Source organism: Chlorocebus sabaeus, chromosome X, assembly GCF_047675955.1.
Source record: "Chlorocebus sabaeus isolate Y175 chromosome X, mChlSab1.0.hap1, whole genome shotgun sequence".
In the NCBI taxonomy this organism is placed as follows: domain Eukaryota; kingdom Metazoa; phylum Chordata; class Mammalia; order Primates; family Cercopithecidae; genus Chlorocebus; species Chlorocebus sabaeus.
In genome coordinates, this window is record NC_132933.1 from 6,999,582 (window position 1) to 7,023,551 (window position 23,970).

General features: G+C 40.5%; 1 protein-coding gene across 2 annotated transcripts in view; it reads right to left on the reverse strand.

Moving 5' to 3' along the window:
- Nucleotides 1-23,970, reverse strand: part of AFF2 (ALF transcription elongation factor 2) — a 502,493-nt gene that overhangs the window by 30,652 nt on the left and 447,871 nt on the right. For both annotated transcript variants that reach the window (XM_007992918.3, XM_007992917.3), the window contains exons 9-11: nt 8,777-8,936; nt 5,893-6,903; nt 4,068-4,189 (exon numbers count right to left, since the gene is read on the reverse strand). In XM_007992918.3, the coding sequence (XP_007991109.1) occupies nt 4,068-4,189; nt 5,893-6,903; nt 8,777-8,936 (1,293 nt within the window). The remainder of the gene's footprint in view (nt 1-4,067; nt 4,190-5,892; nt 6,904-8,776; nt 8,937-23,970) is intronic.

Consider the following 23,970-nt stretch of genomic DNA (forward strand, 5'->3'; position numbering starts at 1 on the left):
AGATATCTCTCTATATAAATATAGATATATGTATACATATGTATCCAAGAATAAATTCATGTCTTTGCAGCAGAACTCCATGAAAAATGTAAATGTCTAATGGAGTGTGCTACAGTAGGATATTTTCAACTTTTCAAGATTACTGTTAATTAGATTTTTATGGAAAATACAATGAAGACTTTAATCCCATCATTTTCCAGGATGGTTCCTACTTATTTTGCCCTAGGACTTAACTGCACAATCATGCAATAAATGGCACAATAAACAATCAGTGGAAGAATATTGTCTTAAGAAATATTATGCTTATGCATTACTTAGAAATAAATAATGCACTAAATAGTTTTGTGACATACAATGCAAATTGTATATACAGAATGTTCTACTCCAACGCCAAGCATAATGAGCCTCTGACCTTAAATTGTTATACTGAAGTACTGATGTACTCCACTTTACAAAACTCCATTTAAAAATATTATCTCGTCATATTCACATTAGACATCTGCAATTTTAAAAGTACTCCCGTGCTTTCAAACTGATTTATCTGCCCATTAAATGGGCACCATCAAATAGTCTGAGACTTCAAATAAAACAGAACAAGTGAAACCTTATGCTAGCTGCTTAACATGGTAATTGGGTCATGGATTTTCATTTTAGTTACTGTCTTAGACTAATCAATGAAGATTACTTGAATTTTAATCTTTTCTTAGACAACTAATATTGCACTGTGCAGCTATTTACTTTTCATGATTATTGACTACATTTTCAATAGCAAATTAAGTCAACAAGAATTTATGTTTTCCTCTTGGTCAGTTTCAGTCAGTGTCTAGAAATATAGATTTACAATATCTCAAAACAACAAATCAAAGATGAACAAGCATTCAAGTGGTCTGATTCCCTGAAATAGAAGTCAATGCAGACTCTTTGGCCCACTTCCACTGTGTTGCACAAATTTGCCAGTTGTAATATGTGTCATCTTCTCCATCTTTTGTTTCATAAATGTGGCCCTATGTTAATTTTTGTTGTGTAGTGAAACTGAAAAAACACAACTGTTTCTGTCATTACCTCAATTGATTAAAATTAATTAAAAATACTTTCCAATGGATTTTAAAAATTGCTTTGACATGTATAACCATTTTAAAATACTAGTGATGCCTGATTAAAATGATGGTGAATATATGGATCAAGATTCTTGTCCATGAGGAAGCTCCACAAATAGCAGATCACATTAAGTGTAATAATTACAAAGGCACCAAGCCTTTGAGAATTTATATGTGTGGATGTCAAGCATGGCTGTGGCATCTACAGGAGGTGAATGGTGGCTCATTAGCTGTAACTACTCCCCCACTACTTGAGCTGCCTGAGAAGAAACTGGGGGCTGCAAGGGAAAGAGCTACTTCTGAGAGGCAGTTACTTTGCCATTGGCAACTACAGTCATGCAATGCCTGCCTGTCTGCCACTAAACCAACCAGTGGGGATTCATTGCATTCTGTACAGTGAGCACCCGTGACCTGGCCCTTTTACATCTGCCTGGTCATGATCTGGAACCATGGGGTCTTTAAAGACTTCTTTGGTGAAAGACACCCAGGGAGCATTTTCTAGAGACCACTCAGTCATTGTTACGACTTCCAATTACAAAAACAGCTTTTACGTCTTTGGGTACCTCTTCCAATAGGCCAGAGGAGAACAGTAGAGAAAAGAAGAGCATCACCACCTGCACTCAATTCTTAGAGGGTCTGCTGAAGGTACCAGCTCTAAAAAAGAAGGGGAGGTCCAGGAGAGTCCTTCTGTTGAAGTATGGAGAACTATAGCTGTCATAGTCTGGTGTGGAATCTTTGTTAGGTTTAGAATAGTCATTTAGAAAAGTGAATGTTGTCTCCCATTTTGTTTGAAAGGTTAATAAGGCACAAAGGAGCAAAGCTTGAGAAGAGGATTCCCAGGAGGAGACTGCTAAGAGGTCAGTCATTGCTTTATTCTTCCTCAACTCCAGAAAGTTTTCCAGAGAAAACTCATCTGTTTGATGGGCATAAGAAACTGATTGAGGCTCTTTCTGAACGATAAATGCTACAAGGGAAACACTGCTTTCCTACCTACTAGAAAAGCAGAGACATTGTAAAGATAGTGGATTAAAGACACCATTTGGTGTAAGGAACATGGCTGTGCTACAGTCAAGCAGGCATAGGGCAGCAGGCATAGGCTGAAGTAAACAGCCTAGATGACTCAGTGGATTGGGGCACAAGCACACAGTCCCACGTCTTATATAATCATAGCCATGAAGACGTAACATAGAGAAGCTCACCACCTGGCTCTCTGCCACTATTGTTTGTGTAATGTATAAATGTAACACTCACCCTGTGAAGGAGCTGCTGAATAAAGCTATGTCTCATTTACCTGCTGTCTCTTTGAGTGTTCTTCCAGCTCCCTGCCCCACATCCACACACTCGCCTCAGACCTCAGCTGGGGCTGGACCCCAACCCTGAGCATGACATTTGGTAAGAACCAACTCAAATGACTAGATCTTTATGTAATACTTGGTCATCTCTCTTTTATAAGATGGGGAAAGTGACAGGCCACTGGGTCACCTAGAGAATGTATCTGTGGGGACTGAAGGTTGTGGCAAGGCTGGATGGCCCAAATTGGTCCAAGCCTGGAAACTGAGGAAGCAATGCCACCACAGCTATGCCATTTTAGTACTTCTTCCTTGCAAACAGTGGAGGAGGGCTCTGGAATGACCATGCCTGACCATCAGGGGAGCATGTCTCCTCACATGCCTGGTCCACCCTGAGGTGAAGGGGTCAGGTTGCTCCACTGGAAGGGTCTCTAGTTCTGAGAACTTCAAGTATGTACGTGAAGGGATGTTTCAGAGCAAAGTTATATCAGAGAATACAGACGCACCTCACCAATAACTACTGATCCTCAGGGAGAGAGCAGCCCAGGACCCAAATCTTATTAGTTAAACCAGATCTAGCGGTAATTGACCTTTTCTTTTCTTTCATCTCAAAACAACAAAGATCCAGACAAATGTAAGCTGATAACTTATTTCCGACATCTTATCTGTAGCAGATTGATGCCATATCACTGATGATAAACTGTAATCTGTGAAATCAATTGTTAGCAGCAGTTAGCCAGATTGCCTCTCTGCTCTGGGCTGCTAATAAGCTCCAAATCTGGGCTTTGATGGAAGTAATCTCTAACGTTGAATGAATTTATGGCAATAATTACTCAGACAGAATGGTTCAAGTAGCTGACATGATTGTTAGTTAAGTGATATTTATAAGACAGAAATAACTTGGTCACAATGCTTGGCAGAAACAGAAGGCAGGACTTCTCTGGAGAAGACTCAAGCTGTTTGAGTGAGGAGGTGCCAGGAGGCCTCCTGATGGACTCTGGAACCTTCCACACAGAGAGAGAAGAAAAAAGGGGTGCCAGCTCCTTGGAATGACATGTTTGGGGAGGCCAGAGAGATGAGCTGTCTGGGAGTGGCCCTCGTCCTGGGACGGCTCTGTGTCAGGAAAAGCCGGCATTTTATGTTTTCATTCCCTTGGCTTCTGTGGAATTCCGGACATAGCTCCTGGTCCTCAAGATTCATATCAATGTTAAGTAATGACATCAAAGAGGAAGCAGCTGCCTCATTCTGTCAAGATCAAGGAGTTGCTTTTCCAGGGAAATTGGCTAATCACCATCAGAACTGAACGTTGGGTAGAAGCAAGTGATCTGGTGAAAGTGATAGGGCTTCTCTTGACGCTTCTTGTTAATTTATTTACTTCTTTTACCCTTCACTGAGTGCTAAAAGTTCATTTTGACTAATTTTAGTGATAAATCTGAATTACAGTAAAGAAATGTTGCTAAAAGCTCATGGAGTCACCCCAATTCTGGCAGCCTATGTTCCACCCCTCATCACACCTTTGTTAGACCAGTGGCCAGGGACAGCTGTCAGGCCTTGACTGAGAGACTCCTGTTTTTTACCTTAAAGTATTCTGGGGCAGGATCCCCCAAACAGGTTCAATCAGGATTTCTTAGGAGTCTGAACAATCATACCAAGCCATCATACAGAGACAGGGCAAACTCACTCTCTAGTGTTGGGAGGCTTGTGGGGTGGGGCTGGTGAGATGCAAGGGGGGAGCAAGCAGATAGTTGTGGCCTCCTCCAGGCGCTGCTTCTTCTCAGGGATCTTCTCTGCAACTTCTGTTGGCTTTAACAAGGAAAAAATACACAGAGCTTGAAATGCATGGCACCATTCAGACAACCATATTTTATACACTAAAAACATGAGCAACATACATAGTTCGCTTTTATTTTAACTTTTAGATTAGGTAGGAGAGTTAAATGTGCACCTTTGATCAGACAGAAAAGCAATCAACTTGCCTAGCCTAGTCCTACCAAGAAGTTGGCATTTGGGAGAGTGGAACTGTGTGATCTGAACCTCTGTGTAAAGACTGAGTGGCATGAGAATCTCACGACAAAAGTAAAGAGAATCTATTAAATTTTGGACACTTCTCCCATCAACAATGCCCCCACAAATGTGTAGTTTGGAAACTAATATTGTAACTTGAATGTAACATAAATCCCGTCCAAGCAGCATGGGGATCACGGCTGACATGTAAAGACTGCTTACACAATGAGCACCGTGCAAGGAAATGAACCACATTCAAAGCACACCTTTGGACTTTTGCATGTGCTGTTTTGAAGGTACATTGTCAGCTGTGGTTATACTGTCATCATCACTAAGTGTGGAGAATCAGTGGTAGGGCAAAGGTCTTTGACTTCTTGGTCCCTATTTTGGAATATAGGTTGAGTAGCCATTATCCAGAATAGTTGGGACCAGAAGTGTTTCAGATTTTGAATATTTTTGAATTTTGGAATATTTGCATTAAACTTACCAGTTGAGCATCTCAAATTCAAAAATCCAAAATCTGAAAATGCTCCAATGAACATTTATTTCTCCTGAGTGTCATGTCAGTGCTCAAAATGTTTCAGATTTGGAGCATTTTGGATTTTGGATTTTCAGATTTGGGATGCTCAAACTGTACTCTCATTAGGTATGTTGGTATGCAACTCAGAGAGAATACCCTCTGTTTTGGAACTTGTAAAGTCAATCTGAATGATAACTGCAATCATTCTTGCAGCATCCTAGCCAGTAGGATGGCCTGGCCACTGTGGGGGCTGCAGCTCAATGAGGAATCTTAAGTCTTTCCTGGAAAGGGACAGAATAAATGAAGAAAGGACTGAGAACCTCCTTTCTAGTCACTGTGACAGCACTGGGACAGAAATAAGATTACCTGAATATCATCATGAGATAACATCACTCTAAAAAAATCCTACCCTGAGATGTGGAGATACAACAGAATGAGCATATTGGATACCAAACCATTTCTCTAGACGTAGTTCAAATGAAAAGGGCCACTCTGGATTTCACCTTATGAGTATACTTTATAGCCTTGGAATTCAGTTTTAACCTCCTGCAGGTAAGATTTTCCCAAGTCAAGCCTACCACATAGGTCAGTGATCCCAGCAGGCTGGGCAGAACATGTGGTTGGTAGGACTCAGGAGGCTCAGAGTATAACTAGGCTGTGGAGATGCTAATGTTTGTCCAGAGGAATGAAGAAGCCCCAGAAGATGCATTTGGACATTGAGAGTACTTGCGTATTTTTCTTTCCTATGCATCATAAGTCCTCATATGCCATAATGGACACTCTTGCCACTGGCTACAGATCATTCCTAGTTTTTCCTCTCTAGTCATGTCAAATACTGCATTTCTCACAGAAAGCATCATCACCTTTACCAAAATCTGCAATGCACTGCCGTTGGCTTCCTTGAAAATGAGGCTCAAGATCAAGTTAGACAACAAACAGACACTGCTCACAAGCACTTGGCAGGCTACTTTGGACCGCTTACCTTGTGCTTACGCTTGCCCTTAGGGGCTGGTTTCTCCACAGCTGTGACAGCTGTCTGACGCTTGGGTTTTGTGGCAGTCTCCTTGTGGTCTGGCTTGGCAGATGCTGCATGGAGTGAGTTGTGGCCAGGTACTCTAGAGAGTAAGTCAAGGTCAATCTTCACCCAGAGGTTTTTCAGGTTCTCATGATCTCGCAGAGGGGACAGCATTTCAGTTTGCATGACAGGAATGGGTGAAAATGTTGGCTCTTCATTACTGATGGATAAGTTGTTGTTGCTGCCACTGCTACTCATTAAGGTGCTGAGGGTCAGACTAGCACCACAGATTTCCTTGGATTTGGCAGTATTACCTCCAGAAATAATGCATGGAGGCAGGACTTTGATTTGCAGGGTCTCTTCCTGATCTGTGTTGGAGTCAGATGTAGATGAATCTGTTTCAATGAATTCCCGAGACTTTGGCACAATCTTGCCAGGCCCTCGGTACTTCTTCTTCTCGGTAGCCAAGGGGATGTTAGGTCTTGGTTCTTTCCTAGGGGCTGGTTTGTGGGCAGTGGCTTTGCTGCGGCCTCTTGGTGGGTCAGGAAGCTCCATGCTTTCTTTTTCTTTGGGAGTGCTGCTGGTAATGTTTGGTTTGGGCCAGGTAAACTCGTCAATGCTGGTGTTCTTCTCAACCTTTTTGGGCTGTTTTTTCCCAATTGTCCTTTGAGCCACTGTCTCACTAGTTGTTGACAACTTATGCTTCAAAGCCTTTGTTTCTGGAATTTTCTGAGTGGGCCGTGGACGGACTTTCTCCCTAACGAGGCTGAGGAGAGGCCTTTCTTTGGGTTCAGCTGGGACCTGACTGGCATTCGTCTTCACTTTCATCTGGACTTCCATTGGTTGGATGATTGGAGGAGGCAAAGAAATAGTCTCCATGGGTGTTTCATTTTGGCTACAAATAAAAGACTTGTTCTGGGATGTCACTTTGTTAAGCCATTTATCCAGTTGCCACTTGTTGGTTGAGGGTGGTTCAGGCTGCAGATTGAGAAACAGCAGCAAGAATGATTTTTACACTTGGGAAGGATTCAAGAGAACCCTCAGTACAGAGACTACTACTAAAAGCCTTGGATGTCAAGTGACTGTTCACACATATACAAATACACACACTCATAAACACACACCTGCACACACCCACTATCCATAATATTCAAATGACCTAAATAGCCAGATACAAACCAGCTGCAGTCTAGTTATTTAAACTCATTTCTACTCCTTCTCTGAAAATATTCTCTACTTTGGCCAGAAAGAAAAGAATTATTCACAGAGAGATGTTCTAGTGGGTTGGCAGGGATGCCCATGAGGGAAACCTATTTCCAAAATCCTTTGTGGGAATCATCAGTCAACCTCTCACCAGGAGGCAGAGGTAATAGTCTCCGATCCTGAAAGGAACATAAGCGCACCTCAGGTATAATTCAAAAGGAAACGCTTTCCAGCTGCCAGAGTGCCAGTGCCTTCTATGTGATGCTGTCATTCCCTGCAAACAGATTAGGCCTTTTGTATTTTTACTGAAGGACAAAAAGAGTTTACTTCCAAAAAATAGAAACCACTGAGCTTTCTTTGGTGTATGGGCAATAACCAATTTATAGGGACATGCATGCAGACATTAGCATCCACTAAACCATGGCAATGATGTGTACTATTCGGGTCCTTGATTCCTAACTCTGAGTTCTGCCAGCTGAAAAAAGAGTCATCATTTTTATTACAAGAGCTCTTCTTTTGAAAGCCATCAGCTGAGGCTTATGGTACCAGCCAATAGAGGGTGACAGAATTAAAAACACTTGAGTAGTTGTGATAGCAACCTGCACAAGACAATGGCAGGCAAGGGTTGAGGAAGTTGTATCGGCTGCCACTGTGGGCAGCAGAGTTCTCGGGTTGAGAACATCAGCTCTGGATACACATAGACTGGGGTTTTCAGTCCTGGCTCTACCACTGTCTATCTGTGAGATCTTGGGAAAGTTCTTTTTAACCTCCTAGAACTTTATTCTCTCATCTATAAAACAAAGATAATAATAAGTACTCTGTAAGGTTGTCATGAGGATGATATGAGACAATGCAAGTCAAGAGCTCAGCACAGTACCTGGCACATGCATGGTCCATGTTCAACAGGGATTTCTATTATTAATAGCAGTAATTTATTATTGTCTCCTATTTTTCTTTTCTGATTATTGAAAAACAAGTGTATGGAGATCCGGGGGTTGAGGGTGGAATTTACTTGCTGTAACCAAATGCAGGCTCAGGGAAATTGAGTAGCTATCCTGGACTCAGAGAGGATGTGAAGCAAATTCTTTTATTTCAAAATTATTATTTTAGTATTTCATGGAGCTGTGTTAAATGTCTTGGTGAATTATTATCAAACACACTTGAAGGATGCATATTAAAATAAAGAACATATAACATTTAAATAATCATTTTACCTTTAAGGAAAGCCATACTTCTTGGGTCTTACTTGCCAAGTGGCAATTCACACTTTAATCACTTTAGATAGTAAGGGTTAGTGTCCCCAAGGCCAGAATTGGATCTTGACTGGCTTCATGGGTTCTCTCAGAAGACAAGCTGCTAGTCTATTCATTACTATGCTAGTTTTACTATGCTAAGAGTAGCTAAGTGAGTCACACAGCAAATCAGTCACACAGCAAAACATGTATGCATGTTAGGACTATGTGAATATATGTTTTTAAAAAATGCTGTTAAATATCTGGATACTTTTCTGAAGTGGTTATTGTGCTGAATTAATTATTGTGCTGAAAGTGTGACTGTGTGTGTGTGTGTGTGTGTGTGTGTGTGTGTGTTGAGGGTGCTGCCTCCAGGACAGGCAGATCATGGTTAGGTCTCTGGCACCTTTACTCACCTCTGGAGTGGCCACACGAGGTGCCTCATTAGATTCGCTGTCAGTGGTGCTACTTTCAGTGTCTGAATCTGACTCAGAGCTGCTCTCCGATTCACTGGAGCTGCCAGAACCCCCACTGGTTTGCACTGCAGGTGGGGGCTGGGGAGTGGCCAAGGGTGGGCTGAAAGAAAAACAACATAATTCATTGCCTCATTTACTCTCAAATCAGATGGAAAACAGCCCAGTTCAGCAGAAGGGCCTATGATCCATGAAATACCGGCAGAGTGGGGTTTACCATCCCCATTTTACAGATAGGAAATGTGAGGCTGAGGAGGTCCAGTGACTGGCCCAAGTTGAAAAGTTTGAAGAGAACCAGGCCTATGTGTATCCAAGTTCCTTGGCTTTCCATCACACTGCCTTGTCTTCCAGAAAACCTTGCCACCCTCACTCAACATAAAAACCTTAAGCCAAGTTTGCATGCCTTCTGGATGCGGATATAGATGTAGTGCCTTAGATGTTGAACTGTCCCTTTTTTTTCAGTTAAGATAATTTTTCATTTTTTGTTGCCCCCTTGTTCAATACCCCACAGGTTCATCAAGAGGCTCTGATCTTAGTGAAACATATGGTATATAGTTCTATTACCAAGAAGGAGTGAGTTCAGTTATCATTTTAATTAGAGGAAACTGAGGTTCAGAAAGAGGGTGGAGCTGGTCTCTGCCTCCCAGCTAGTTGGAGAGCCAAGACTAGCACCTAGCACCCTGGCCCCCCAGCTGCCCCAAAGGACACTAGTTGTGCTGAGCGTATCCATTGCTGAGGGCCTGGTGCTCAGCCTCAAAGTGACTAGAGTTGGTCCTCAATTTCTGTCTATTGGGTGTATGAATAAGGGAATGTGACAACACACTCCTAGGCCTCCTCCACCATAAGTTTTATAACCTCCTTGTAACTCTTACAAGGAGGTGTGATCATAAGAGACCAATCAGCTGTAATGATTGATTTTAAGTTTGTAAAGCTGACCAAGCAAAGCATTTGGAAAGTGACACCATTTGCTACTCTGCCTTTATTGATAATCAATACTCCTCCTTACCAATCGTTTGCTCTCTGTGTCCTATAACAAACCAGCCTCAGCTGCATCTGGGCACACTGGGGTATGCCATCACCTTTCTTTTTCTCATTGTCGCTTTGGACTGAATTTTCCTTTCTCTCAGAAATGGGTCTCTAAATTTGGGGGAAGGTTCTAATCTCCCTCTGTCTCTTCAGCCTAACCCCTCTTTGGAGATCAGTTTAGCTCATGGGGAGGGGGGTGCTCAGGGCCTGTTTGTCTGTTTGCCATCTACTGGGCCTTCACAGCCCCTTGCATGCAGCAGCAACTTGACTTGCTCTCTCCCTCACATTCCCCAAATCTGAAGCAGCAGCTCAGTCAAGAGAGCCCAGTCTGGTCCTGGAGATCACCTGGTCCTGTGACCCCATGTTTAAATGTGACAAAGAGGATCCGCAAGGGTTCCCCAGCCCCCAACTCAAGGAGCACAGACATTTATTCATTGCCTGAACCCAAACGAGTTCATGCCTCCACCCCATGCCCTCACTACAGCCTCTTCTCCAACATTACAACTCGCTGAGCTGGAGCCATACTGAGTTGCTGCTTGGGAAGGAACAGGATCCCTTCAAAGCCAGCGAGGGCTCCTCATCAGTCACTACTCAGTGCAGAGAGCCTTTCCACTTCCTGTGCCATGTGTCCTTAAAGACTGGCCCTTTAATCTCCCAGGTAGACATTTTCTTTCATATAGTGAAAGCTCATTTTAAACTGCTATCTGCTAAGTAAATGCGAACTACAAGTACATTCCTCTGTCAAGTACATCAAGAGATTAGGGAAAGTACAAGAAATAAGGAGACTACTGTATCTCCTGAGAACCGTGTGTCTTCCCCCAGCAGTAGGGGGAAAGGGAGGAGACCTATATAACAGGGTTCTTATTTCTCTGTATTCTTTTGTAGATCTCTCTTTAGTGTCAGTAATAATACCCTATTTATGCAAAGTTATCTTTAAATCTAATCAATTGTTTTTGTCTTTGGTTACTAAATAAAGATTGAGAGAACAGAAATCTAAGTGAGACTAATCCAGAGATTAGGCTAATTTGGCCTCAATTCCTCCCAAGTGAAGTTTTAAATATAACACAGAGCATTTGCAACACTGAGAATACTGGGTGGTGGATTGAGGGATAAAATCTGATTTGTATCCACATTTGTGATTCTCAAGTGAAAAGGCTGTTTTCTAGTATCATTTCACATTTATGCACTCATTTATTTTAATAAGAAGCTGGTCATCCTGCTATTACTAAGCTAAAATAGACTCTAGGTTGATTTTGGAATATTTCTGGATAGAGTTCCACTTACTAGATATTTTTTTAGCAACTTCTGTAGGAAACAAAAAATCCCTGGGATTACTTCCTCAAAACCAAACACATTAAGGTGATACACATGAAGTACAGGTGATTTATCTACCAAAATCAACTTATTCCTCAGCTAAATCAAAGTTTCATGGATTTAGTAGAAAAACGTGTGTGTGTGTGTGTGCGCGCGTGTGTGTGTGTTTTGTATGTATCTTTCTTATCTAAAGCCCTTCTGAGAACAGATGTATTTTAGCATTCAGATGTTTCTAATTTTAAAAAGTAATATGCTGAATATACCATATATAATAGTCTCAATGGGATCTGGATAAGCACCCCTTAATAAAACTTGTTACTATTGCTGCAGTAACATTCACAGTAAGAGGAATACATAAATGTTTTAAATAAATATCTTTACAGCAGTTTAGGTCAGGTTTTATCATCAAATGAGTTTGTCTCGAGGTTAGAAAAAAATATTGGTTCTCAGAATTTGTTGAATTTCAGAATTGTAAGAAATTATGGATGTGAATAGAAACCATATATGAAAATTTGACAATACTTGTAAGTAGATATAAATAAATACATGAAATTAAAATTGTTTTAAACATAAGGGCAACCTTGACTGAGACCCAATGAAATGATACGTGAAATTATGTATCCTAAGAATTTTTGTAGCTAAATCTGTTTCTGCGTTCTCAGGTGGGACCCCACGCACAGTCAATTTTGGCAATGAACACTTAGAGAAAATTAGTATAGGAAGAACAAGAAGAAGTACATCAGCTTTTTATACTTAGACATACAGATGTGGGGATAAGAAGGAGGGTGGACTTTAATTCAGGGAGGACACCATGAAAACTCAAACTAGGGGTGAAGGACTTCAGTGTGTTAGTGAAAAGAAATTGCTTTCTCTGGGAAGTTGCACAGTTGGAAATGGAGAACCAGCATTTGTGGAAAGGAATAACGGTTGCTTAAATGGAGGCAAGACTGCTCTCACCAGCACCTTTCCAGTGCCTCTACTCTCCATCTTCTGCTCATGGGCTTGCTGGAGACTGTAGATGCAGCCAGTCTGCTAAAGAATGTAAGCTCTACATCTGAGTCTGGGCCTCATTTCCTGTGGGCCTACCTTGCGCCCAGTTGGGACTGCTCCCAGGGACAAAAAGTGGGGACAAAAAGTGAGTACAAAACTGAAACATTGTCTTTAAAAGCAGGACAAACATCAATATATGAATAGTTGGCCTAAGGTCACATTCTTGTCTGGAATATACCATGGAACTTTCAAGTTGGCAAAGCATCGTAATATGTCACTTTCAGTTCTTCACTGAAATCTGTTAGCTGTTCAGCTAGTAAAATTTCCACTTCTGCTACATTTATTTTCATACATTACTAATTTATTTTCCAGATGTATATTAAAGTGGCTATGAGTAAAGCTAGCCCATGTAATACTTGATTCTGCCTAGGAGATGAAAAACTAATGCACAGTTTATATATTCTTCATTCACTAAGACTGTATTAATGTTATTTTTCACACATCATTTACTTTCATATTTCAATAAACTGCTTTCAAAAAGAATGCTAGTGGTTACAACAAACATAATGTCTGATACTAAAAATAATTAACATTTGCTATATTAAACCATCCACTCTATAGTCTGTAAATATTAAAAGTGTACTCAGTAACTTCACTACAATGCAATAAAACTTCTCAAAGGACCCACATTTGTAATGACTTCAAAGTCAACTGCTCAACCTTTTCAAAGATCAGATTTTGCTATCTTATTCATCAGAGTGAGCCATCTTTACCAAGTAGAACTAAGCTTCATTTTAATCCCAAACCCATTTGTTAGGTCTTCATGGTCGTAGGCCAGACTGGGGGCAGAGAAGATGGCTTAGCAAGTCAGTGACCCTAGCAGGGGAATCCAAAGCTGGGGAAGGTGATCAAAGGGTAGGCCAGTAGGAGAGACGCTGGGGAGGCGTTTAAGATGCCTTCTCCAGACAGGGTTGGCCCTGGTAGAAAGCTTGAGAGTGCCAGGGGGAAAAGATGGGCTTTAAGAGATAGTCCGGGCATGCTAGACTCTATATGTGATAGTCTTTCTATGCTTACACCACCCAGACTCTTCTGCAATAAAGGGATTAATGTGTAGCACCATAATTAATGAATAGATGCAGAAAAGATGATGAGGCCAAAGGCCACATTGAAGAAACCTACTATTCTGCCTGAATAAGACTCTGGGTTGGGGATGGGGGGAGGGGCACATATAGCTGAAAATTTTCAAACAATGTGCAGGTCTGCCCTGGCAGCAGGGAAAGAGTGGGCTTGTTCTGAACTTCCACGGTAAATACAAAACCAATGAGTTGGAGATCTAGTCAGGAAGATTTTACCTCAACATCAGGAAATACTTTTAAAAACTTACAGCTGACCACAGAAAGAATGCACTACCTTGCATGCCAGTGAACCCTGCACTTTAGGTGAGCAGATAGCCAGCGGCTATAAAGAATGTGGAAGAAGAATCCTTATTGTGGGTCTGAAGTGGGGTTGGATGATCTTTAATATGGAGTCCTGATAAGTAAGCAACAATGAGGAAGGGGCCCCAGGTGTGGGAGGGCCCAGGTGGGGAAGAACAATGAACAGTTGTTCTGAGAGATGGCTAATCCCAAACAATGACCTCATTCCACAGGTACAATGACCCTGCTTCTTGGGCAAAATGACCTCTTCTGTACATAGCCCCCTCCAGCACAACCCTATAAAACTTCCCTCCAGCCCCTGTCTCTTTGCAGACAGCCCCTTCTCTGATGTTGCAACCTTGCAACACATTTTCATACTTTAATAAATCTTCCTTTCTTTACCTATAACTGTATCGGTAAATTCCTTTACCGCTTGCACCACTGGCCCCACTACCCACAAAATTTAAGGTGTCTTCCAACTCAAAGATTATAATCCTTATGAACCTAATGTGTATTGGGGATTTTAAGTGAGGCTGTTTATGGACTTCATGAGAAAACATGTAAAGAGACATTTGTGCAATCCAATCTGCTCCTTAAGGCAAGTCTAGGAATGTCCTGCTCTCTACAATACTTTATCAGTCACAGGGTTATTTTATAAACCTTACAGGATTAAAACTGCACTTCTGTAAGGCTATTTTATAAGTCAGACTTTTTACTAATTCAGATTAACAGCCTCCAGAAAGCCAAACACCAGAACCAGTGCTGTTTGAGTCTAATTCTAATTTAACTGTAAATCCCTTTCTCTGCAGATAAACAGAGATGATGAATTGGTCATTCTGCTCCATCAAGCTGTGTGGGCATCCAGACTATGTATAGGAAATGTACATGGGAGGATTCTATAAGCAAGTCCACAGGGTATTGATCTTGGCAACACATTTCACAAGGCCCAGAACTTGCCAAAGACATGGAGCATGAGATGTTTAATGGGAGAGTCCTATATGAAACTCTCCTCTTCAGTTAAGACTTGTATGAATTTCATCAACTTGACTGTGTTCTGGTTTTACTGGGATCAAATGTCTGTCTACTAGATAATTTAGAACGGTTTCATATTTGATTTCATCATAAGCTGTAATGAGATGAACTTCAGGCAAAGGAATCAACATCCGCAGCTGATCTTATCTCCCTTCCTCCCTCATTTTTGTCTCTGAATTCTGGGTTCCAGAACTGGAGCACTATGCCTGCCTCATCACATTAGGCCACCAGAGGCAAATGCTCTGAACCCTGAACCTATTCTAGCCAGAGAGTGGGAAGAATCCATTTTGTCTGTGTCAGCAGTTTTGAAATCTTTCCCCCATCTCCCCTGCCCCCTGAAAATCCACTTAGCCCATTTCTGCAACAAATAGTGTATGCAGAAATAGAAAGCAATAGAAAGTGTACACAGAAGAATAATATATAAAACCGATAAAAGCAGAATTGCTGTAGTGGAAACAAGAAACAAGGGATGTGGAGAGTGGAGGGAGCCTATGTCCCCAGCAGCTTCCCCACCTCCTTGGGATGCCCCCCGAGCACAATTTGAAAATAAAATAATTCATATCCCAATATCATCACAAGCAAGTAATAATTAAATATATTTTCTGCTAATTCTCTGATGCTATTGATGAGCAGACAGTCGATTATGGTCCAGTTGTGATCTGGGCCACATCCTGATGTAACTTCAGAAAAAGATTATCTTTGCCTAACTTGTATACACTAAGATGTTTGTCCTGTTATCTCATCCTGATGTTTGAAATAGAGCCTCCTCAATTTATTTGCAAAGAGTAATAAGGAGGTCCACACCTATTCATTCCTATTCATTTTCTCAGACAAGTTACTATACATGACATTGCTAAAGCCCTGAATGACTGAAGTGATCTGTGGTTGATGGAGTAATGACTGACCCAAAGATGTCCATATCCTGATCCATAGAACTTGTGAATATGTTACCTTATATAGCCAAGGAGATTTCACACATGTGAAAATTAAGGATCTTGAGATGGGGAGATTATCCTGGATTATCCAAGTGGGCCCAATGTAATCACAGGGATCCTTACGAGTGAAAGAGGGAGGCAGAAGAGGAGGCCAGAGTGATGCCATGTGAGAAAAACTTGACCTGCTATGCTGGCTTTTGAAGATGGACAAAGGAGGCCAAAAGTCAAGGAATGTGGCAGCCTCTAGAAGCTGGAACTGGCCCTCAGTTAACAGCCAGCAAGACAATGGAGAGTTCTGTCCTATAACCATAAGGAATTGAATTCTGCCAATAACTCACATGAGTAGGAAACAGTTTGTTCCTTAGAGCCTTCATAAAGGAATGCAGCCATTACTGACACCTTGATTTTAACCATGTGAGACCCACATCTGACTTCTGACCTCCAGAACTCTAGGATGACAAATGTGTATTGCTTTAAATCACTAAGTTTGAGGTAATTTGTTACGGCAGCAATAGGTAACTAACACAAGAGCCAAATAATTAAAATTCTGAGTGCACCCTCTTACACCTGAACAGATTTTCTTCTGTTTGTAAAATTTAGTTTCCCTTCAGAGAAGTTCAAACATATAAGCCCACCCTGGGAAGGGAAGCTAGAGGGCTAAATGACATGCTGTGAAGCAGATCTCTGAGTAAAGATGCTAGTAGATTAATGCCACATCAGTGGTGCAGTGAGAGGTTACATCTTCCAGAGAGGCTGCAAGCAGACTGTTTTGAACTTTTATGATAACTATAAGTGACTGGCTTTTTACATTTTTCGATCACCACCTTTTAGTTCCTATTTTTTCTAACTTACTCAACCCCTACTTCCTTTCTGAGAAGATAATTATGAGTGATTTTGGCAATGGCTTTTCAGCACCATGTTTGACTCACAACTAATCAGGGCTTGGTTGTCCTTTCTGTAGACTGACCAGACTCAGGCACTTGGCCTCTTCTTTTCCTACCTGTGCCCTGTCTCCCATTTTCAATCCACTGCCACATATCTAGACAGCTGCATTTAAAGAGTCAGTTTTAGTACACTGGGAAGAGCATAGGGTTGGAAGTTAGATGATCTGCTTTTGAGTGTCACCTTGGATACTTCATCATTGTATGACCTTAGGCTAGGCACTTAACATAAGGGTCTCAGTTTCCTTACTTGTAAAATGGGGATAATATATCACATAGGTTTTTAAGAGGGCTGGATGAGGTAATTTAGGTGAGAAAACTGACGAACCCATGCTTCTCCAAATTTAATGTGCATAGGAATCACCTGGAGATCTTATTAACCTGCAGATTCTAATTAGGTAGGCTTGGGGCAAGGTCGGAGTTCTGCAATTCCAATATAATCACAGGTGATGCAGATAACTCCCAGGGGACCATACAGAGCGTGGCAAGGCTTATATCTACATGGGGCTACTCAGATGGGAGCCACTGGGAGAAAAGGAAGTGGTTTGAAACTAAAGGCTAAAACCCAATTTTGAGGTAAACTGTGAATTTCACTTTTTCATAATTATTCTGTCCTCCTTTAGCAACAGAGAAAGTTGACTACCTTATATCGTTTTTAATCACACTGCCCAAGCACAGGGCCATAGCAGGCTATATCCATAGCCATAGTGGGGATCCAGGGCATAATTCATCCTGGTAGTGCTAGTGTTCATTATATGCCAGGAACTGGGCTGCTGAGCACTTTCCCTGCAGTTTCTCTTAATCTGCACCACAATACTATAAATTAGATACTCTTACTACTTCCAGTTTACAGCTGAGAATACTGAGATGCATCACCAAACCATATCAAGTTGAAAAATAGTTTTAAGGATACTATGAGATTAACTTCAATATGCAATTTCAAAGGAGTGAAAAAAAAGGCACCTGGATTCAACCTCACCATGGTACATGGTGAGGTGACACTATGGAGGATGTCAGCATGTTCTCAGTAAGACTGGCCGATGTTGGCTAATGGACCATTATGTCTTGAAAGCATTGCAATTTGTATATGGGAGAATAAACTGATATTTCGGTTTCTATGGAAATAATTTTAAAAATCATACTGACTTTTCTGGCATGAGACAGAGCTGTTTCAATCAAACAGCCAAACAAGCAGGAAAAAGAATAATATAAAGCCAAGTATTTTTGTACCTTTTGCCTTTAAAGCCCATTTTTTAAAAATGGGAGCAAAGGAGAGAAGAAAGGCAAGCAAGTGGATGTGAACACTGACTCCCGTGAGCTCTGGCCTCTGCAAAGCTGAGAATGAATGATTGAGTGGCAGCTTGCATTCACAAGAAACCCAGAAAGGGCCAGGAGTCTATAGCAAGGTCAAGACCTTCCCATAAAGAATCACATCCGTCACAAATCGTAGGTGGAGCAGGCTATGTACTTCCACTGGGAAGTACATAGTGTCTTAAACCCAGAAACTGCTTCCATGGAGGAATCTCCTCTACTGTGTTCCAAAAACTGGCCCAGAGATGGGGCCCAACTGCTTGTCAGGAGAACCCAGGCAGTTGGTGGGCTGAATTCCCTAGGAAAGTACAAAGCATGCTTAGACAGGCACAGGTCTTCCTGAAGATAGTCTCACAGTGGCTTAGCATAAGCCTCTGCCTTTTTGCCTGCTTTATGTCTTCTTTCCTATTACTCAGTATACTTAGACCTGCTGCTCAATTTGGGAAGTGGGCATTGCTCTTCCAATCTCTCCTTAGACTACATCTCTTTTGTGATGTTGGTCAATGCCATTCTCCTTATCAGTATTGTCTGCTTCCCTTCATGTCTGATCTGTTACCTGATATATCACAGACACTTGATTTAGAAGGTAAGTTTCTGAGACCAGAGGCTTTATCAACCACATATTCTGTAAAATGTTTAGTGTGCTTAATACACCCTAGAGTAAAGCCATAAAGAATTCTTCTCTATAAATCTCAGGGAGTATTGTCCACAGACACATCCTCTGCCTTTGGGTAGGCACTTAACATCCCTATTGCTCTGTGACTCTATGGCTTCAAGAGGATATCATCATCATCAGATCAGTAAGATCAGAATACTTTTAAGTGCAGAGCACTTGATAGTTTTCAAGCAAGTTAACTCCCATGATTTGATTGCCACAAGAACACTAGAAGGTAGAAAGAACAGGTATCAAAGGATTACCTATTCACTAGGCTACTGTGACCATTGACTAAACACTGTCAAGTTTGAGGCTATGAGAACAATCAAACCCCACTACAAAACTCATCTTTCTAATCATATCATAAAGCAATAAGACTCAGAATTAATCCAAAAGGTTTTCTTCAAGTGACCTAATGAAGCCGGTTGTAAGAATTTGGTGTTGAAAACACTGAAGGAGACCAACACTGTGTGCTAGGAAAACCTTGTTGCAGTCGGCCCATTCAAAGTCACATACGCAATTTCCAAAATAAAAGTCATATAGTTTCCTTACAGAATGAATCGTACTTCATAATTATATTGTAAACATGATCATTAGAAATCTAAGTGAATGGCAAAAACCATAACTCGCAAAATTGCTGTGTCTAACCCTCACAAGGCAGCAACACAACATATTGCCAAGAGAAGTGGATGCTGTACAGACAATTCTTCTGGGTGGTCACCCAGACTAGCCCATACATTCTTAACCAGGAAAAAGTCACTGACTGTCTTCCGTCATGAAAACGTCTTAAAGATGTGGTCAAAGTCAACACTTACTGATTCCACTTCCTCACCACTAGAAACTTCTTCAGGCCTAGTAATTAGGCTTTGAAACTCTTTTGGCTACTAAAACTACTTCTTAACTGCCAGCAACAACCCTTCTCTTCCCGACTCATCATTGCAAATCCAATGTTCTTTCTTTCTCTTTTTTTTTTTCTTTTTTTCTGAGATGGAGTCTCACACTCTTGCCTGGGCTGGAGTGCAGTGGCACAATCACGGCTCACTGCAACCTCCGCCTCCTGGGTTCAAGCGATTCTCCTGCCTCAGCCTCCCGAGTAGCTGGGACCACAGGTGTGTGCCACCATGCCTGGCTAATTTTTTGTATTTTTAGTAGAGACGGGGTTTCACCATGTTGACGAGGCTGGTCTCAAACTCCTGACCTCGTGATTCACCCACCTTGGCCTCCCAAAGTGCTGGGACTACAGGCGTGAGCTACTGCGCCTGGCCACAAATCCAATGTTCTTTTCTTAGTCGCCTTGACCTCATTCCCTGGTGAACTAAAAGATTTGCTCTTTTGTACTCACCCTCTGTGACAATATGTTGTATCATGAGATCTCTTGATTTCAGAATTCACAGTGACTTTTTGGCAGATATGTACACTCTTTGCTATAAGGTTTTTGGAGCTAGATCTCCATCAGCACCTACCTTAGTGTCAGTTTTATTTCTGATTGTTATTCACAACACAAATGCAACTTTTGTCTCCTCTCTGCTCCCACATTGCCTCCATGCCTTTGCTTATCCTGTTTGCTCTATCTACAGTGACACTTTTCCCCTCTCTTCTGCTTGGTTAAATCTTTATCTTTCAAGCTCAAATTCAAATAATATGAGGTCATCGCTAATGACTTTTTAATTCTTATAGATACCTCCCTGTTTCACATCATAGTTTATCACTTCATTATTCTCAGATGATTTTATTTCATTTTGCTAACCTGCACCACTAAATTGTACATTCCCTGATGGCAGGGACCAGACTGTAAAGTCATTGTGCATATCCCAGGGTGACTGGCATGATGAATTGTATATAATTTTCTTGTTATAAGAAAATACTTCAAATGGCCTTATAATATATAGTAATAAAGTGCAAATTAAGTCACCCAGTAAAGAACAATACTTAACTGTGAAATGTCCATGTGTTACTGGTTATCAACAGAAGCCAATACTTAGGCCAGCCTATGGAACACAAAAACATCCTGAAGCATAAGTTAATTTGATGAAAATAATCAGGCAAATAGGTTGCATGATGATGGATTTGTAACCTTTCAACTGCTTCTATGGATGCTGGCCTTATGACACAGTGCCCAACTCCTTCTTCAGCTTCAGTTCCATTGACAAAATGCAAAGTATCTGGATGGATATTTTTAACGTAATTGGTATTTGGAGCAACAGCCTTTGATGGGTCGCAGAGTGTACAAACATGCATGAACATGAAAAACAAATGGTGTGGCTCTTACTGAAAATGAATGCTACATACAAACAGACCTTCCTGTTTTTAATTAGAATGATGACTCCATTATTCCAATTTGTCTAAGATGTGAGTTACTCTAATCATGTCATTTTGATACATTAGCTAACCCAGCCTACATTGTGCCTGTTATCAACTCCCTCTCTAGTTGAGGATTTTTCCAGTGGCATAATTAATTTCCTCAAAGAAGAAAAAATACTCAATCAGTTTGGGATTAAATACGAGGTTGAAGGACTTTCAGAAAAGACAGAACTAAATCTCCTGGCCCACATGCATTGCTAATTATGACACACTCACATTAAGAACAAGAAGGTGCTCCCTTCTCATGATAAATGGGCCTGGAAACCCTCCCCAGCATTTACTATAAATCACAAAGACTGTTAATAAACAGTCAGAAAAAAAGGCAGTTTCTACAAAAATTCACTCCCATTCTTCGCCAAAGACTATCAATGTCATATTTAAAGCTGACATCTTAAATCTTCTACACAAAAGCCCTCTAGTCAAAAAGCCCAGCTATTTTAAACAGAAGTTCATAAGCCTGTTATTTTGAATGACAGCATAGGAAATACTAGATCTTTAGTCTGCCTGAAAATCTTACCTTCTAGCTAGTAGTCTTCCTTCTCATCAATGCTAAATTGAAGGAAGCCAAGTGAAAATGGGAGAAAAAAAGAGGACCACAATTTCCTCATGCTAGGGGAACTCATTTGATATTGTATCCAATTTGCCTTTGACATCAAGAGGAAGTCTGTACATGGCCACCAGTGATAAGATAGCTAAGTACAGGCAGCCTTACTCAACACTGACTCCTGTATGTGGAATGGTATGGCTTACAACTAGATCAATAGCAAGAGGAATGACAATCCTGTGTCACAAATGAACACAGAGTCTATTAAATGCTGACATAGAAAGAAATGGAAACAAACTTAAGCATTTCACCAAGAACTGGCAGGACCTGTGATGGTGACAGGCTGGTAGTAATAAGGTCAGGGTGTTTGGTTTTGTTATTAAAAGGAATTTAGGAAATTTAGCAGTTTCAAAGAAGGCAGAATTTAGAATAAAATGGATTTAAAACAGGGAATTAAAATACCTTCTGGGGTTAAGCAAATTACATTTGTGGTCAACCGCTTCATTAGAAAAATCTAGAAATCTGAATATTCTAAAAGTTACATCGTATGCCCTTCTAGTCTGTCAACAGCAAATCACAATGCTACAGAGTCCCTACCAACTAAATTCAAACAAATGCACATCTTAGGGATTATGGTGTAGACAAGGCTTTGACAACTTGGGGGGTGGGGTTTAAATGTCCAAAACAAACAAACAAACAAACAAAATACTCTCACTTGCAAAGCATGGGAGACATGTACTTTTAGTGAGATAAGAGTAATTTCTAGTCTGATGGTATCAACATCTCAAAATCCAGTGCAGTTTCTGTGAGTCCCATACTACTATGCCAGTTAGAAACTTGGGCAAAACACTGGCAGAGAGATATTTTCCAGAAAGATTATATGCCAAAATGTTCCCTTTCACTAAAATTATATTTCAATACGCATTTCAGATAACTATGCCTAAATTCAAGGTGTTTAAATAAGAGATAATATGTGTGTGCATGTGTATGTGTACCTGCGCCTTGTGAATGGATGAATGTGTGTGTATGTATGTATGAGTGCATGTGTGCAAGTCTGCATTTCAGTGAGTGTATATGTAAGTGTGTGTACACCTGTTTGTTAAAATCCAAGATGGCTAATACCAAGAAAGTAAAGTCATTTCAGCATTAATCGAGATGGCTGGCTAAGAAGTAAAAACATTGGGAGAAGTGTCATCCTTCAAATGGTGTGCATAACATTAATGTAAAAATAATGTTGCTATTAGCTGGCTAAGGACAGAAATGATGACTTTTGCAGCACATGTTGGCCATTAGTCATTTATTAAAAATGATACTGCTGCCAGTCAACGTTTACAACAACCCACATTTGGGTTCTAGCCATGATTACTAGCATACACATATGTACATTCATATGTATGAGAATCAAATGTAACATTTTCATCATATACACAAAGATTAGTGTTAAAATAAGAATATATAAAGGCAAAAAGTCTGAAATAATTGAAATGGTAGTTATTTTTCTCTTTTGGGCATGACCCGTTTAATATCCAAAGAAAATGTCAACACTTTCAGTTAGCCATGGAACTCATGAAAACTGATAGGCTTCCAGTGGCTTGGTACAACAATGAGGAAGTGATTTACTCTTCAAGTAGTATAGATAATTTATACAGATCTAGTATAAATGATATCTTTGATATATTCAGTATATTTCAATCTTGTCAAGGGAAAAAAAAAAGCACAGAATTACTTTTCTTTCCTCCTTCCTCTTTCTTATCTTCCTCCTCCTTCTGCTCCTCCTCTTCCTTCTTTTTCATCTTCTTTGTGGTATCCTACTTGTAAATATCTCATTATTCAACATAATTCTGTACATTTTTAATGGTACTTTATAATATGTCTGAATTATAAAATGACTGGGAAGTCCATTTTTAGAGATGTTTCCAGTATATGCACTTTTTGAATTATTTGAGTCATAAAAGGAGAAGATTTTTTTCTCCAAATCCCCTCTAAATATCTTGCATGCCTATAACAGGATAAAGCTACAAAAATAACATGGTAAGTCAAATATTTAAAAGTTTTTAATATTTGTATTTGAAATAGTTCTTATTTAACTCCATTCTAGAATGAACAAGGAGAAAGAACCTAACCTCCTCTGATTTGCATGTTACTAATGTTGTTACAGAAGGGCAAGAAAGGGCATGACATCAACTGAAACATAAAGATATTTTAATCAATGCTTTTCTTGCTGGGCTCTTTCTTTAGTGATTGCATCTTTGGGAGGCCATCCTGTATTAATTGTGTTTCCAAATTGTACATGGATCTGCAAGAGGAGACCAAATCAACTTTTGCGGTGTGGTTTTACTTTCCTTTAATATGATGGTTTATACACTGTGGCTTATTCATTTATTGGTCTGATGGTTTTTATTGTGATTCAACATAGGTTCTTTTTTAGTATCGTACTTTATAAAGATATGGAGAATGTAATATAAGTCTGATACAATTATGGTTATGTGCCACACAAGACAATACTGTAAATATAAGGAGAGTCTGAAAAGCTGCTTAGCAAAATGATCTTAATATACAAGGCAGTGTGAAAATGTAAGAGGAATCTATAATGACAACGAAGATTAGCCATTT